This window comes from Rhinatrema bivittatum, chromosome 3 (genome assembly GCF_901001135.1).
Source record: "Rhinatrema bivittatum chromosome 3, aRhiBiv1.1, whole genome shotgun sequence".
Classification (NCBI taxonomy): domain Eukaryota; kingdom Metazoa; phylum Chordata; class Amphibia; order Gymnophiona; family Rhinatrematidae; genus Rhinatrema; species Rhinatrema bivittatum.
The window spans coordinates 160488105-160506831 of record NC_042617.1 but is presented as its reverse complement, the minus strand read 5'-3'; the positions used below and the strand labels follow the sequence as shown (position 1 = coordinate 160506831).

General features: G+C 42.8%; 1 protein-coding gene across 7 annotated transcripts in view; it reads left to right on the top strand.

Annotated features, from left to right (window-relative positions):
• LTBP1 (latent transforming growth factor beta binding protein 1) overlaps positions 1 to 18727 on the top strand; it is a 737653-nt gene that overhangs the window by 210623 nt on the left and 508303 nt on the right. For all 7 annotated transcript variants that reach the window (XM_029593891.1, XM_029593888.1, XM_029593890.1 and 4 more), the window contains exon 5: positions 18161 to 18328. In XM_029593891.1, coding sequence (XP_029449751.1) covers positions 18161 to 18328 — 168 coding nt within the window. The remainder of the gene's footprint in view (positions 1 to 18160; positions 18329 to 18727) is intronic.

Here is an 18727-nt window from a genome sequence, read left to right as displayed (position 1 = left end):
ATGCTGTCGGAGCAATTTTCAAAAGCCATTTACCTGAGTAAATCCTATGGAGAATTCAATGGCATATAGCGTAGCAATTTTCAAAAGCTCACTTACTAGAGTAAATCCCAGTTTTACTCGGGTAAATGCTTTTTAAAATCAGGCCGAAAGTGTTTAAACCAGGATATAGAATGGGCAGTGTTTCTATGATAATATCTGGAATAGTCGTGGTGTGATACGCTTTTCATGAAGAAAGTATAAGGCTAGAGAGGTTTATTTGATCTTGGCTGTGCATGGCTTATATTTCTTTGAAGTTAGCAGTATCTCTATTATAAATTTTGGTTTGCTTCCTCCTCAATTTACTGTAATGAGGTGGGCATGGCTTTTACGGGCCTTTAGAGGGATGACAAACAACAGTAGCGCACATGCATGGTGTTTTTTGATGACAGTTTGATAAGGACAACATAGGTTTGAATGTTTCTATATTTGGTGGTAAGTGCGTTTATATATATATGTATTATATAAAGACAGGCGGTTCTTAGAATATAAGGACCATTTTTGATAGCTTATGTTTGTATAATTAAAATTAGCTAAACAATACTATTTGTAATATGCAGGAGGATCCGCTTTCAGGGTGTGGCTGATGGATATACATTTGTGTACTAATAGTTTAGTTTTTATGTAAGATTTTATATAGTAGTAATTTAAACATTTAACTCTTTGTTTGGCTGTACATTATTTGTACCACAGGTGATCAAAAGGTTGGCGTGGTAAAATGAGGGTATATGGACGACTAATATTTTTAAAGGTAAGGGTGAAGACACTTACTATATTCTTACAGTCAATAAGAGTTTTTCATTACATTGTTTTTCATACTTTTTTTTTTAATTTTACAGATGTTATGTTATTTATAACATTATTGAAAATATCTGTACCATATTTTCTATGAATTTAAATTGTTGAATCTAATCTTGATTTGACATACTGGAATTCTTGCATACTTGTCACATCATCATCCATCCGCACCTGTTGGAAAGAAAGAAAAGAACAACTCTTATTTATTTATTTATTTATTTGATTTTATATACCGACAACCGTTTGCACATCGTGCCGGTTTACAGATAACTTATAACAAATAATATATAGGCAAAGCCTTTACAAGGAACGGTTTGTAACATAAATGCAGTAACATGGCAATTAACTAGATAAATAAGTAGGGAGGGAAGGGTAGGGATATACCTTGTGATTATATATAACTCTTGTGATTTATGTACTTTTTTAAAATAAAATTTGTGGTTGGTTATGTAATCCCCTAAGAGAAGCTGTTTGTACAGCGAAATGAAGGTCCCGTGTTGGGATCATTTAGGGATTTTTTAGATTATTATTTCTAAATATATTTCTCATTTTTTTATGTGATGGAGTTAGGTTTTTAAGATTAGTGTTGTAATGGCATGCATCAGTGAGGTTTAATTTTGTTGTATAGTGGTTTAACAGTATGTGTTGGTGTGGTTATGTTTTATGTATTTTTGTGTGAAGTATCATATATTCTCCTAGGACAAGCAAGATGGTAGTTCTCACAAGTGGGTGACATCATCAGATGGAGCCCTGCATGGAAAGCTTTGACTGGCACACTGAGCATGGCCAGCATGCCACTATCCACGAATCCACGCAGGGTCCTTCTTCAGTCTCCTCTTTTCCGCGGAGTGATCATCTCGCGGATGTGGAGCTTGTGCTGGTTTTTCCTCTGAAAAACTGCTACATTCGAGTTTTTCTTATTTCTTTTTCAGGCCGGGTCCTTCGATTGTTTCTGGCCTTTGTTAGAGGGATTACAGTAAGTTACCCCATTCATTGTGGTCGATTACCGATGATGCTGTCTCCCGGTGGCCGCCGGCCAATGACTGCTCGTCTGTTACTTTTTTCTATGGTGTCATCTGGTTTCCACTTATGCTCCAGTGCCCTGGACTATGTCCATTACAGGTCTGTATTTCGTGCCTGGGAGCATCGCTCAATATTTGGGGGTGTTCGTTCTGTGCCCAGATGACCCCCAAGGGTTGCTGCTCGCGCCTTGACAAAATAGAAAAATTGTTTGGCCCCAGAAAGCCTGAGCCCTCGACTTCGGGGTGTCGATGCCTCGGGGCAAGGAGGATCCGGTAGTCACTGGTCCTTTTCTATCTTTTGCTCGCTCGGTTCCCCTGGTCAAGTTAGGTGCTGGGGATCAGCCTCTTTCTGTTTCTTCCCATTCTAGGTCCGGGTCATCACCATCTCCCTCAGCGATGGGGAAAGATTGGGCCGAGCATCATGGGAAGCAGAGGAAGCACTGGCATCAATCACAGTCTTCTCATGACTCTAAACTTGGGAAGACTCCGGCATCAGCCGAGATGCACCTGAAGTGGCCCTGTGCTGAGGAAGTGCTTCCCTCCATCGAGGCCGTAGGCCCGAAGTGGTCCCCACAGATTCTGGTACCAGGCACCAGTCTCCCTCGGGGATCCAAGGGGGATCTCGTCATGCTGCTGCCTCTTCAAGCTGTCCTGTCATCAGCAGCATTTGAGGAAGAGTTGAAGCGCAGAGTGTGGTTGACAGTCAGTCGAGTCCTAGAAGGCATCAAGCTGCTGGCCCCCCTCGGGGCCACCACCGCTGCCGGAACCTGCACCATTGAGGCTAGTGCCGTTGCTAGAGCAGTTGGACTTGCTTCTTGGTGCACTGCTGTCGCAACCCTTGCCGGTGTCCCAGAAGCCCTTGTGGCCACGGGGGGGCACCAGAACAGCTGCAATTGGAGAAGAGGCAGGGCTGGCTGTCGGGGCTGGTGGTTCCTCTTCCACGGCCACCTCCATGGCCAGTGTTGCTCGAGATGCCGAGCCCATTGACTCCCTCAGTGCCTTTGGTGCTCTCAGAGCTCTCTGTGCCCCCAGCGCCCCAGGCCAAGAGTGCAGTTAGGGCTCTCCCACCAGTGTCTCCGGGTGATCTGAGTGATGAAGACGCCCCTGATGAGGCTTCCGTGTCCTTCCATCGAGGAAATACTATCCTCTTCCACCTCAACCCCATCAGGAATTGCAAGCCTTTGCAGCTGCCCCAGGCAACAGAGAGCCCCAAAGTCTCTAACCAGTGCTTCAGTCAACTCCGGGGATGGGGTTTTGACTAGTTAGCAGGGAGCATAGCCATGTCTGCCATACCCATGGCAATGTATCTTACACTTGAGATATGTCCTGGTGGATTCGTGAGAGCCTTCCACCAAAAGGTCTTATGGACTGAAGTGGAGGAAGTTCTCCATGTGGTGTGAGTAAATGGCCTTAGACCCTTTCTCCTGCATGACACACAAACTGCTTGACTACACTTTACACCTTTCAGAAGTTGGTCTTAAGACCAATCGTGAGGGTTCATCTGAATGCGATAGGTGCACATCATCACGGTGTAGAGGGTAAGCCCACCTCGGTGCACTCTTTAGTTATACAGTTCATGTGAAGTCAGCTTCAGTCGCAGCCTCTCCTCAGACCTCTTGCTGTGTCCTGGCACCTCAGTGTTGGCACAGCTGATGAAAGATCCTTTTTATCCACTGTGTTCCTGTGACCTGAAGTAACTGACCTGGAAGGTCATAGTTTTGGTGGCAGTCCCTTCAGGCTGGGTCAGTGATCTGCAGTCCTTAGTGACTTATTCATCTTGTACAAAGTTTTTTCATGAGAGGGTTGTCTTGTGTACATACCTGCCTAAGGTGGTACCTAACTTCTATCTTAACTAGTCCATTGTCTTGCCAACATTCTTTCCTAGGCCCCAATTGCATCAAGATTAACAAGCCCTACACAGTTTGGACTACAAAAGAACCTTAGCCTTCTATCTGGAGTGGACAGAAGCTCAGAGAGAGTCTACCTTTTCTTTCTTTTGACAAGAACAGGCTAGGTATCGCTGTTGCCAAGCAGACGCTTTCCAGTTGGCTAGCACACTACATCTTCTGTTACGTCCTGGTGGGAATGCATCTTGGGGGTCATGTCAAAACTTACTCTGTTCGAGCCATGGTAGCATCTGTGACCCACTTGAAAGCACTTCCTATGGAGATCTGAAGAGCTGTGGCATGGAGTTCTCTCCACACATTCACGTTGCAGTATTGTCCTGATAGGGATGGCTGACGCAGCAGCAGGTTTGGCCAATCTGTCCTTCAGAACTTGGTTGAGGTTTAGGCCCCCCAATTCCATTTCTGCCTAGAACCCATTGTGTTTGTTCAGGCTGTTCCCTGTTACCAACAAAACTGGTTATTGTTGTGCCTGTTAGCACTTGTTTTGGTTTTATTGGTCCCCTTTTATGTTGGGGGGAAACCTGTAGCTATGGATTCACCCATGTAAGAGGATTGCCATCCTACTTTTCCTTGGAGAACGCAGAGTTGTGCTGACCACGAAGAACAGGTGTTTTTCGTGGTCAGCAGAATTCCAGTCAACACAAAACTCACCCAACTCCCCATGGAGTTGGGTTTCCCCTTCTTGGGTTATCCCTGAAATCTATATTAGACTGAAGGGACCCTGCATGGATGTGTGGTAAAATGTCATGTTGAGCATGCTCAGAGTGGCTCTGTCAAAGTTCTAGAAACTCTGAGATAAGTTTTCCATGCTGGTCTCCATCAGATGATGTCACCTATGTGTGAGGGCTAATATCCTGCTGACCTCGAAGAACACCTGTTACAGGTAAGCAACTCTGCTATATTGTTACTTTTATGAATAGTCTAAGGCACTATAAAGAAGCAAAAGGGTACCAGCAGTGGCAGAAGTTCTCCAAGGCACTATGAGAGGAGCAAAGTAGCAGCAAGAGTGACAAGAATACTCAGGGCTTCAAAAGAGGACACCAGTAACAAGGGCATAAGAACATAAGAAATTGCCATGCTGGGTCAGACCAAGGGTCCATCAAGCCCAGCATCCTGTTTCCAACAGAGGCCAAACCAGGCCACAAGAACTTGGCAATTACCCAAACACCAAGACAATCCCATTCTACTGATGCAATTAATAGCAATGGCTATTCCCTAAGTCAACTTAATAGCATTTCATGGACTTCTCCTCCAAGAACTTATCCAAACCTTTTTTGAGCCCAGCCACAGGAACTGCACTAACCACATCCTCTGGCAACAAATTCCAGAGCTTAATTGTGCGTTGAGTGAAAATGAATTTTCTTCGATTAGTCTTAAATATGCTACTTTCTAACTTCATGGAATGCCCCCTAGTCCTTCTATTATCCGAAAGTGTAAATAACCAATTCACATCTACTCGTTCAAGACCTCTCATGATCTTAAAGACCTCTATTGTATTCCCCCTCAGCCATTTCTTCTCCAAGCTGAACAGCCCTAACCTCTTCAGCCTTTCCTCATAGGGGAGCTGTTCCATCCCCTTTATCATTTTGGTTTCCCTTCTCTGTACCTTTTCCATCACAACTATATCTTTTTTGAGATGTGGTGACCAGAATTGTACACAGTAAAATCCCCAAAAGCAGTACAAGAGGGGAAAAGTGGCACCAAGAGTGGCATGTATATCCTAAGGCACCATAAAGAGGGAAGAAAACAATATAGGTGTCAGAAAAAAAGGGAGAAAGTAGCACAGAGTGGCATGAAGACCCCCAAAGCACCATAAGAGATACAAAGCATTCACCCACAGTGGCAAGTATACTCCAAGGTGTAGAGTCTGGAGAATGGCAGCAAGAGCCCCGAGTTGTATAGTCTGGTGAATACCAATAACACTTCCAAGATATAGCATAAGTGGTTTAGTAACAAGACACTCACGGTGTAGCATCAGGGGCATAAGTGGCAGCAAAGCTGTGTGGAAGAAAGACTTCTAAGATGTATCATCAGAAGCAGGGTAGCAAGGTAGAGTGGGAGCAAGACCTTCAAGGTTTAGGTTCAGCAGTTTGGCAGCAAGATAGTGGCAGAAAGAACTCCAAATGTAGCATAAGGGGTCTAGGCAGAATGGCATCAAGACCACTAAGGTGTAGAGTCATGGTGTAGTAGCATGACCCCCAAGGTGTATTGTTGGGAGCAGGGCAACTTTAACTCAATTGGTCCTCTTTTCTGTCCACTTGCCCTCTTCTCCTATCTTGGCTCCGACTTGTCTACTACCTCACTCAGGAATTTATTTGCTATACTTAGTCTCATTACACTACTTTTCAATGGGCCAAAATGTGCCACATGCTAACTTCATGGAGTGCCCCCTAGTCTTTCTATTATCCGAAAGAGTAAATAACCGATTCACATCTACCTGTTCTAGACTCTCATGATTTTAAACACCTCTGTCATATCCCCCCTCAGCCGTCTCTTCTCCAAGCTAAAAAATCCTAACCTCTTTAGTCTTTCCTCATAGGGGAGCTGTTCCATTCCCCTTATCATTTTGGTAGCCCTTCTCTGTACCTTCTCCATCGCAATTATATCTTTTTTGAGATGCGGCGACCAGAATTGTACACAGTATTCAAGGTGTGGTCTCACCATGGAGCGATACAGAGGCATTATGACATTTTCCGTTTTATTCACCATTCCCTTTCTAATAATTCCCAACATTCTGTTTGCTTTTTTGACTGCCGCAGCACACTGAACCGACGATTTCAATGTGTTATCCACTATGACACCTAGATCTCTTTCTTGGGTTGTAGCACCTAATATGGAACCAAACATTGTGTAATTATAGCATGGGTTATTTTTCCCTATATGCATCACCTTGCACTTATCCACATTAAATTTCATCTGCCATTTGGATGCCCAACTTTCCAGTCTCACAAGGTCTTCCTGCAAATTATCACAATCTGCTTGTGATTTAACTACTCTGAACAATTTTGTGTCATCTGCAAATTTGATTATCTCACTCGTCATATTTCTTTCCAGATCATTTATAAATATATTGAAAAGTAAGGGTCCCAATACAGATCCTTGAGGCACTCCACTGGCCACTCCCTTCCACTGAGAAAATTGTCCATTTAATCCTACTCTCTGTTTCCTGTCTTTTAGCCAGTTTGCAATCCACGAAAGGACATTGCGACCTATTCCATGACTTTTTACTTTTCCTAGAAGCCTCTCATGAGGAACTTTGTGAAACGCCTTCTGAAAATCTAAGTATACTACATCTACTGGTTCACCTTTATCCACATGTTTATTAATTCCTTCAAAAAAGTGAAGCAGATTTGTGAGGCAAGACTTGCCTTGGGTAAAGCCATGCTGACTTTAATCCATTAAACCATTTCTTTCTATATGTTCTGTGATTTTGATGTTCAGAACACTTTCCACTATTTTTCCTGGCAATGAAGTCAGGCTAACTGGTCTGTAGGGCCCCTGGAGCCCTTTTTAAATATTGGGGTTACATTTGCTATCCTCCAGTCTTCAGGTACAATGGATGATTTTAATGATAGGTTACAAATTTTTACTAATAGGTCTGAAATTTCATTTTTTAGTTCCTTCAGAACTCTGGGGTGTATACCATCTAGTCCAGGTGATTTACTACTCTTCAGTTTGTCAATAAAGTCTACCACATCTTCTAGGTTCACCGTGATTTGATTCAATCCATCTGAATCATTACCCATGAAAACCTTCTTCATTACGGGTCCTCCCCAACATCCTCTTCAGTAAACACCGAAGCAAAGAAATCATTTAATCTTTCCACAATGGCCTTATCTTCTCTAAGTGCCCCTTTAACCCCTCGATCATCTAATGGTCCAACTGACTTCCTTACAGGCTTTCTGCTTCGGATATATTTTTAAAAGTTTTTACTGTGAGTTTTTGCCTCTACAGCCAACTTCTTTTCAAATTCTCTCTTAGCCTGTCTTATCAATGTCTTACATTTAATTTGCCAATGTTTATGCTTTATCCTATTTTCTTCTGTTGGATCTTTCTTCCAATATTTGAATGAAGATCTTTTGGCTAAAATAGCTTCTTTCACCTCCCCTTTTAACCATGCCGGTAATCGTTTTGCCTTCTTTCCACCTTTCTTCATGTGTGGAATACATCTGGACTGTCCTTCTAGAATGGTATTTTTTAACAATGACCATGCCTCTTGGACATTTTTTACTTTTGTAGCTGATCCTTTCAGTTTTTTTCTAACAATTTTTCTCATTTTATCAAAGTTTCCCTTTTGAAAGTTTAGCACGAGAGCTGTGGATTTGCACACTGTTCCTCTTCCAGTCATTAAATCAAATTTGATCATATTATGATCACTATTGCCAAGCGGCCCCACCACCGTTACCTCTCTCACCAAGTCCTGTGCTCCACTGAGAATTAGATCTAAAATTGCTCCCTCTCTCGTCGGTTCCTGAACCAATTGCTCCATAAAGCTATCATTTATTCCATCCAGGAATGTTATCTCTCTAGCGTGTCCCGATGATACATTTACCCAGTCAATATTGGGGTAATTGAAGTCTAAGCAAAGAAGTTTTTTTGAAGTGCAGTATTTGCTTGTGTCCTTTCTGGTAATTGAAGTCTCCCATTATTACTGCAATACCAATTTGGTTAGCTTCCCTAATTTCTCTTAGCATTTCACTGTCCATCTCACCATCTTGACCAGGTGGATGGTAGTATACTCCTATCACTATAGTCTTCCCCGACACACAAGGGATTTCTACCCATAAAGATTCAATTTTGTATTTAGTCTCATGCAGGATGTTTATCTTGTTGGACTCTATGCCATCCCGGACATAAAGCGTCACACCTCCTCCCGGGTGCTCCTCTCTGTCATTGCGATATAATTTGTACCCCGGTAGTGCACTGTCCCATTGGTTATCCTCTTTCCACCATGTCTCTCAGATGCCAATTAAGTCTATGTCATCATTCACTGCTATACATTCTAATTCTCCCATCTTACTTCTTAGACTTCTGGCATTAGCATACAAACATTTCAAAGTTTGTTTTTTGTTTTTATTTTCATTCTGCTTTTTAATTGATAGGGATATGTTAGATTTTTTTTTAGCTCAGGTGAATTTTTAGTTACAGGCACTTGGACTACTTTTCTTATTATTGGAACCTCACTGTCGGGATGCCCTAATTCTAATGCATCATTAGTATCCTTTGAAGATACCTATCTCCGAACCATGCGCTGCTGAGCGACTGTCTGCTTTCCCCTTTGTTCTAGTTTAAAAGCTGCTCTATTTCCTTTTTAAAGGTTAGCGCCAGCAGTCTGGTTCCACCCTGGTTAAGGTGGAGCCCGTCCCTTCGGAAGAGACTCCCTCCTTCCCCAAAAGGTTCCCCAGTTCCTAACAAAACTGAATCCCTCTTCCTTGCACCATCGTCTCATCCACTCATTGAGACTCCGGAGCTCTGCCTGCCTCTGGTGACCCCTGCGTGGAACAGGGAGCATTTCAGAGAATGCTACCCTAGAGGTTCTAGATTTACGTTTTCTACCTAAGAGCTTAAATTTGGCTTCCAGAACCTCCTTCCCACATTTTCCTATGTCGTTGGTGCCCACATGTACCACGACAGCTGGCTCCTCCCCAGCACTGTCTAAAATCCTATCTAGGTGACGCGTGAGGTCCGCCACCTTTGCACCAGGTAGGCATGTTCTCACGCCCACCAGCCACCCAGCTATCTACATTCCTAATAATCAAATCACCAGCTATGATGGCTGACCTAACCCTTCCCTCCTGGGCAGTAGGCCTTGGGGAGATATCCTCTGTGCGAAAGGACAGTGCATCACCTGGAGAGCAGGTCCTTGCTACAGGATCCTTTCCTGCTGCACCTGGTTGGTGCTCTCCCATCATGAGACCTTCTTCCTCCAAGGCAGCACCAGGGCTGCGAGTCTGAAGTTGGGACTTGGCTACTATGTCCCTGAAGGTCTCATCTATATACCTCTCTGTCTGCCTCAGCTCCTCCAGGTCTGCCATCCATGTAGAGAAAACAGTTATTGACGTGTGTGTGTGTGTGTGTGTTGCCTTGATGCTTCTGATTCCCATTTGCTATCTGATGTGTTCTGTAAAGAGCTCTATAACACAAATTTTATTTATTTATTTAATTTCTTTTCCTATACCGATGCTCAAGACTAGGTCTTATCGTACCGGTTTACAATGTAACTGAGGGGAAACCAATTAACATCAAGGTAGAAAGTAAAGTTACATTAAACAGGGAGCATAAAACCTGGGCAATGGAAGACAGTACAGAGTTTAAACTAAGAAACAATTAGAGAGAGATAAATATATAAATCAACAAAAACTGTAAGATACAAAAACATAGGTTTATCCTAGGCAGTTATTAGCCTGGTATGTCCAGAGGGAGAAGGAAAGGGTGAGGTTGGGTGGGGGGAAGGGATTGGGGAGGGGTGGGGGAGTGAGAGTCAGTGATGGTTGAGGAGATCCTTCAGCGGTAGGCTTCTGCGAACAGCCAGGTTTTCAATTTCTTTCTGAAAGTTGAATGGCATTGTTCTTGGCGTAAGTCTTGTGGAAGTGAATTCTAATGTAGTGGACCTGCTGTTGAAAGAGCTCGCTTGTGAATAGTGTTGTGGACCGATGATTTGTTGGGGGGGGCCTTGAGCGAACCTTTGTAGGCAGTTCTGATCGGTCTTGCGGAAGTATGTAATTCAAGTGGGAAGGTGAGTTGGAGAGTGGATTGCTGGTAGACTGATTTGTGGATGATGGTGAGAGCCTTGAAAAGTATTCTATATTGGATGGGCAGCCAGTGTAGAATTTTTAGTATTGGTGTGATATGGTCCTTGCGACGAGTGTTTGTAAGGATCCTAGCCGCTGCGTTTTGCAGCATCTGAAGAGGTTTGGTGGACGAAGCGGGCAGACCAAGTAATAGAGCGTTACAATAGTCGATCTTTGAAAACAGTATGGCTTGAAGCACCGAACGGAAATCCTTGAAGTGTAAGAGCGGTCTAAGTTGCTTCAGGACCTGTAGCTTGAAGAAGCATTCTTTGGTTGTGGCGTTAATGAATTTTTTGAAATTCATTCTAGAGTCAAGGGTGGCCCCAAGATCTCTGACCTGGTTTGCTAATGGGATGCTAGCATTATTTGCGAGGGGGTTGTTGTCACAAGGGGAGATAACCAGTAGTTCCGTTTTGGAAGTATTTAGGACCAAATTGAGACTCGAGAGCAGAAGGTTGATGGCGTGTAAGCAGTTGTTCCAGAAATTTAGAGTAGAGATGGGGTCTGAGATGGGGATTATGATTTGTACATCGTCTGCGTATATAAAGTGGGTGAGATTGAGACTATTGAGTAGCTGGCATAAAGGGAGTAGATATATATTGAACAGGGTAGGGGAAAGAGACGAACCCTGAGGTACACCTTGGTTTGATGGAATGGAGTGAGATTCTTTGTCATTTATTTTGACTTTGTAGTGTCTGTTGTTCAGAAAGGATGTGAACCAGAGCAGTGCAGAGCCGGATATGCCTATTTCCATTAAGCGGTTTATGAGGATAGTGTGGTTTACCGTGTCGAACGCGGCAGAGATGTCGAGAAGGGCTAGCAGGTAAGATTGTCCCTTGTCAAGGCCCATCAGGATGTTGTCCGTTAGAGAAAGAAGGAGGGATTCTGTGTTTAGGCGTTTCCTGAATCCGAATTGAGAGGGGTAGAGAATATTGTGGGAGTCAAGGTAGTCTGTGAGTCGGATGTTGACAAGCTTTTCCATTAGCTTGGCTATAAAAGGTAGGTTTGCAATGGGGCGGAAGTTTGCAGGGTCGGCTGGGTCCAGGTTGGGTTTTTTAAGTAAGGGTTTAAGTGAAGCAATTTTTAAGGAGTCCGGGACCGATCCTTGATTGAGGGAGCAATTTATGATGTCTGCCAGCGGTTTAGCAATGGTGTTAGGGATGGTGAGAAGTAGTTTGGTCGGTATTTGGTCCAGAGGATGAGTGGAAGGTTTCATTTTCTTGATTATTGATTCAATTTCCAGGGAGGATGTCTGTTCAAGAATTTCTAGTGACGGTCTGTGGATATTTGGTGGAGGGTTATTAGTTGCGAGGCTTAATGGTTGTGAAGGGTTTGGAGCCATGTTAGTTGAAGCCAGGGGGGCAAGAAGGTTTTTGATTTTGTTATCAAAAAAGATAGCCAACTCTGTAGATTTGTTCTGGGCTTCTTCTTCTGGGATGGTGAGGGGCATAGGTGTGGTAAGGGCAGCTACATATGAGAACAGAGTTTTAGGGTCATATAAGAAGCCGTGTATTTTTTTGGCGTAGAAATCTCGTTTGGTGCGGGTAATGGATGTCCTATAGTAGCTCATTGCAGTTTTGTACGAAGCAAGTGAGGAAGGGGAGGAATCTTTCCGCCAGCGTTGTTCTTTGTGTTGTAGATCCTGTTTGAGTTTCCTTAGTTCGGTTGAGAACCAGGGTTTCTTGTTCGTGCGGGCTGGGTTGATAACTTTTGTTGTTACAGGGCAAATTCTGTTAGCTACTGAGTGTGTAATAGTTTGCCAGGAGTTCATAGCGGTATCTGCATCTGAGAAGTCCAGTTTAATTAGTTCTTCGGCCAGGCTGTTGTTGAGAGTGTCCATGGAACAGGGTTTCCTGAACTGGATCGAGGATTTAGTAACAATAGGGGGTCAATTTTTGTTTTATATATAATTTTGTAGTTATCATCGAGTGATCTGACCAGGGGATGGGAGAGCAGGAAGGAGGGGTGATGGGCGAGATGGTTTCGTTAGTGAATATCAGGTCAAGCGTGTGGCCTGCCTTGTGTGTGGGGTTGTTTATAATTTGTTTGAATCCCATAGCCTGGAGAGAAATGAGAAGGGCTTCGCAATTAGATGATAGGGTAGGGGAGTCAACATGGATGTTGAAATCTCCTAAGATAATAGCCGGTGAGTTAGTGTTGATGTGTTTGGCTATGGTTTCGATGAGTGGAGAAGGGTCGGATTCTAGGAGCCCCGGGGGGGCGTAAATAAGGCAGACTTGAAGCTGGGAGGATTTGAATAGTCCGATTTCTAATTTGGTCGTCGATTTGAAGGCTTGTTGGGACAGTCTCAGTTCTTTTTTTGCTATTAACATTATTCCACCCCCTCTTTTTTTAGGTCTGGGGATAGAGAAGATGTCATATTGTTGTGTTGGCAACTGGTTAATAATGGCGGTGTCTGTGTTTTTTAGCCATGTTTCTGTAATGGCACAGATGTCCGGTTGGGTGTCCAGGAGGAGGTCGTTGAGCAAATTAGATTTTTTTGAGAGCGACTGGGAGTTGAAAAGGGTTAAGGTGATTAGAGATAATCCTAGGAATTGTAGAATATAGAATATTCTAATAATCCTAGGAATTGTAGAATATAGAATATAGAATGTAGAATATAGAAGAGGTAAGAGAGGACAGCCTTGTCTGACCCATGTAAGAAAGGGATCTGTGCTTAAAAATGTTAGCATACATCACCTTGACTTATTTACAGAACTTTTTCATCCTGAATCCGCAGAGCAAGAACTTATGGGGAACATGGTCAAATATATTCTTCTGGTTCAGGCTCACAACCGCTGCTCAAATGCAGTGGTTTTTAACATATTGGATTGTGTCCAAGATTAGGGCCAATGTTGGCAGTGATTCTATGTCCAGGGAAGCTGCAAGTTGGGTCCAGGTGAATCACCTGTGAAATAATTCCATTTAGTCTGAGAGTCATTACCTGTTCAGATCTTGTAGTTGATATGAGTGTGAGCCATCCCTTTCTTGGGACATGTGGCATGCTCTCCATCTCCACCATTTCCTCGTACATCTCCAGCATGTCAGGGCTGATGAGCTCCCACATCATGATACAGAGTTCAACTTTGAGGCCATTGCTGCCCAGTTTCTTGCTTGGCTTGAAGGATATTGCAGCCTAGTGCAACTCTTCCAGAGTGAGGTTTGGTCCATGCTTTTTCTGCATTGTCTATAGTATTGATGATTTAGCCTAGACTGAATTAGACTGCTTGGGGGAGTAAAGGTCTTTTTAGAAGTTGGTGTTGATCACCTGAGGATTTTATTCTTGTCTCTTAGATCTGTCTGTTGAATGCAAGCATCATTGAAGGAGGAGTGCCTCAGAGATCTGTATTTGGACCTGTGCTTTTCAATATATTTATAAATGATCCGGAAAGTAATAAGACACATGAGGTGGTCAGATTTGCAGATGACAGAAAATTATTCAGAATAGTTAAATCATATGCAGATTGTTATAAATTACAGGAAATCCTTATGAGACTGGAAGATTGGATGTCCAAATGGCAGATGGAATTTAATATGAAATTTAATATGGATGAAATTTAATAGTAAGGTGATGCATATAGGGAAAAATAACCCATGCTGTAGTTTCAATTAGGTTTCATAGACGTTAACATCCAGGAAAAAGATCTAGGCGTCCTAGTGGATAATATATTAAAATCTTCAGCTCAGTGTGTTGCAGTGGTCAAAAATGCAAACAGAACGTTAAGAATTATTAAGAAGGGAATGGTGAATAAAATGGAAAATGTCATAGAGCCTCTGTATCGCTCCATGGTGAGACTGCATCTTGAGTACTGTGTTAAGTTCTGGTCACCGCATCTAAAAAAAAAAAAAAAAAAAAAAAAAAAAAGATTTACTAGAGAAGGTGCAGAGAATAGCAACCAAAATGATAAAGGGGATGGAACTGCTCCACTATGACGAAAGGCTAAAGAGGTTAGGACTGTTCAACTTGGAGAAGAGACGGCTGAATGGGGATATGATAGTGGTCAATAAAATCATGAGAGAACTAGAATGGGTAAATGTGAATCAGTTATTTACTCTTTCTGATAATGAAAGGATTAGGAGGCACTCCATGAAGTTAGCAAGTATCACATTTAAAACCAGAGAAATGTTTTTCACTCAATGCACAATTAAGCTCTGGAATTCATTACTGGAGGATGTAGTTAGGGCAGTTATTGTAGCTGGGTTTAAAAAAGGTTTGAATAAGTTCCTGGTGGAGAAGCTCATAAATTGCTATTAATCAAGTTGACTTAGGGAATAGCCACTGCTATTACTGGCATTAGTAGCATGGGATCTGTTTAATGTTTGGGTTCTTGCCAGGTATTTGTATTCTGGATTGGCCACTTTTGGAAACTGGGTCTGATCCAGTATGGCAACTTTTTATGTTCTTATGTACTTTGATTCACCTTTTTCATGTAAAAATCTATTAAAAATGCACAAATATTCCAAGTGCTGGGGTGAGGGGGGTGTTTGGGAGGGTGGCATAAGGCTGAAGATTCACCTAGGTTGTCTAATACCCTTACATTGACCCTGAGAGAGTTCAGTACATGCAGGCTGTCACCATTCAGCATCTCCCAGTTCCCTGGGTGGCAAAGGCTGGTGCGACAGTGATATGCCCAAAAAATTAGGACTGCTTTGATATCTGTAGGCCACATATTTTGGTTTCTGATTACATCTCTTGGTACACGATCTTCTCTCTCCCCATACACCATGCAGAATAGTCGCTTAATATTGGCACTTCTGTTAGTATTGCTGTTTTTATCAGGGCCAGGCCATCCCTGCCTCACAGGCAGAAAAAAACCCTAGTGGTTTTCTTGCATCGAGTATTTTATTTATAGGTCTGATAATGAAACGTTCTGATCTATGATTTATGCAAAGAACGTACATAAATATTAATGACATTAACTGTTAATACAAAGTAAGAAACTGGCAGTGGGATGCAGTTGGGGTGGAGCTAGGGGCAGAGTTTGGTGGGCCCCTCTTCAAACAAAAAAAGGGCTTCACCGCTGCCCCTGGTTGCAATTTTTGTCTTTCTCCAAGTGTTTCACATTTGACCAGAAGATGATTTTTCTGAAATCCTCAAAGTGCTTTTTCAGGCCCTTCTTGCTTTCCTTCAGGTCTTCATCTTATGTTCCATCCATAGTGCTGGATTTCAAGCATGGTTTGCAGTTTGCCTTGCAGGGTCCTGAACTTCACTCTCTTCTCACTTGCATGCCATTCGCTCTTCTACTGAAAACAGATGCAAAGCCTCACCTTCAACCACTTCTACCACTCTGCAGTGGTGTGGAAGCAGTCCTTGCTCTCCTCCTGTGCCTGACTAGCTTCCTTCAGCCCTCTCAAAAGCTTTTAATCGTTTAGAAAGGTGCTGTTCAGCTTTCAGGAGCCTGGGCCTGCCGGAGAGCACTCTTGAACTTGTCCTTGAAGTGGATCACAGTGTGATCAGTGGAGTAAACTGCCTCCGTTGAACATTGTCTGGCCTGCACCTGCTAGGTTATGAACTGGACGTCTGTCTGAGAATGCACTCAGTTGTCAGACCCACTCTAGGTCGACTTAATAGTGATGCACCCTATGGTTCCATCATGTCTTGCAAGGATGCTTCCTTGATCATTTCCCTGAGCAGGCCAGAAATATAGATTGATGCCCTTAACACCTCTTCTCTTTTTTGTTCTACCTTTATTATTCTGTCCTGCTTGCCCACAGCTCATGATGATCTGAATCTCCCCAACTCAGTTTAGCTTAAGCAAATAAGCATAATATTTTAGGGAAGCATGACAAAGTTTAGAAAGCGAAGGTAGTTGTAGAAACTCTCTTAAAAAAAACAAAAAACAAAGTTTTTCATTTTTTAATAGCTCATTGTATTGGGTTGCTGTTTTTTTTTTTGATTAGGTACATTCTCAGTTTGGTACATGCAACATAGCATCTGGGGCATTATGTACCAGCTACAGTAAAAAAAATAAAAAATAAATAACACATGCAGAAAGTTGGCCTTGGGCATGAACTGCTGTGCCAGGCCTTGCTCTTGCCTTGCCCTGCCCTTCCTATTTCCTTGTACTTGCTGTTAAGGTCACCAGGTGTTTTGAGGACATGCAGAATGATGCCTTGCACTGCACTGCTCTGTTTCCTGTTCCCTGCACCCTGCAAATGTTCTCTACCTAGCTTGATGCACTCTCTACCTAGCTGCTGTCAAGCTAGGTAGAGAGCACAATGTGCAAATCAACTCTTTTTACCTTTCATCCCTCCAAATCACATAAAATCTTCACTAATGGCAACTGTGCTGTTCGTACCTTTGACTGTGCATGTAAAACTGCCCCCCAAAACCTACCCCGCCCCTCAAACCTCTCCCCAAGTTATGCAATAAAAATCTTTTTTGTCGTTAATGCGTGAAAATAACACTGGTGTGATAAAAAAAAGAAAAAATACCTATGCGATGCGGTACCAGGAAAATTAGCCTAACCATGCTCCCTTTTTTATCGCCAGTGCCATTCCCGTGATATTTATAGCATTTTGATGAATCTAGGTCTTATTCAGCTAATGTAACTCCTCCCATAAATGCCCATGGATTTTCCCCTAAGTTATATGGCAAAATTTTAAATGAATAAGATATCCGGCTAAATTAAAGCCGTATAAGTGCCCAAATATTTCACCAGATAAACTAGCGAGTTATCCAGCTTAAATGCCTTTGAATACAGAACTCTTATTTATTTAATTTATATTCCACATGATAAATCTGGACACTGTTGCCCTGAAGAAATTTTACTTGGGGGAAAAAGTACTCCTAGGCTATCAATGTATTTTTACTTTGAAATATTGCCTTTCGTGGAATTAAAATTGTGCAGTGTTGAACATTGCAAACCTCCTAAAAAGCTTTCACGGTCTGCTCGAGCAGCCCAGCCCAAACTAGAATAGAAACATTTCAAACTATTGGCTCTTGTTAGCACTTTGTCTTGATTTTATTCCAGTCTTGGTATAAATAGCCGGCGGCAATAGACAGAAATTTGTAAATCTGCAGGGAGAAATATTGCCAAAAAGTTGTGAAAACATGGACTTGAATAGGATGCGTCAGAGCGTTTGCTCACTTCAGATGAGAGTGCCAGGAGATTCGAGACAGATGTTTTCAGACATGCCGCATGCCTAAAACATTTCCAGGGGTCGGGCTGCACCGAGTGACTTAATAAGTGCAGAAGTATGCAGGATGACACAAGCGTTTATTCACCCCTAGGTGCACAGCCGGCCTCTTTACATTGCATTTGCCTGTTGGGGCTGGCTATTTAAGCTGCCGTGCCCTCAGCACTGCTCTTTGTCTGCCGGTGAATGAAGTTTGGCATTGTGATTACTAATCCCACTCCAGTGACTTGACTTTAAATGTGGTTTTGGAGTACATCCCGGCGCTCTGTGTGCTAAGCTTCCTACTTCTGTTTCGGAGACACCACTGGATATCGAAGCGAGAGCACGCACGGAAGGCTGCCCTCCTTCAAGCGCTATTTTTCTTTTCTTCCTCTCCCCTGCGGTTTTTTTTTTTGCATGTCTAAGAAATCGGCGGACACCATGCTGATTTGTTTGCTTTTCTTATTTTCCCTGCCTCCACTTACAGTGGGAAACCAAACCGGTCGCATCAAAGTGGTCTTTACCCCCAGCATCTGCAAAGTGACTTGCATCAAGGGGCACTGTCAGAACAACTGTGAGAAGGGGAACACCACTACTCTCATTAGTGAAAATGGCCATGCAGCTGACACCTTGACGTCCTCCAACTTCCGAGTGGGTAAGTGTGCAGAAATCCTATTTAAACACATATAATGCGGTTTCTTTTGACTGTAGTCTTTAGAGAGATGGATTTTATGCTTCTCAATAACACTGGTATGCATTAACAGCATATTAACACATGTTGGTACAGGCTGCAGTTATTATTATTTTTTTTTTTTGGTATTAAACTAAAATACTTTCATAGGGTAACATCTTTTGACTTGTCTCCACTCATCGTTGGTATTGTCTTTACTGGTTCTTGAGTCAAAGCTGTGGTCTCCGTAGAAAAAGATTTGTGACAGAAAACTACAAACCACACTATACACCTACAAGCATGTTGTATAAAAGCCTAGTAACGATATGCATGATTTATGAATACACACTGAACTTAGGTTGCTCCCAAGGGATGATGGAGAAG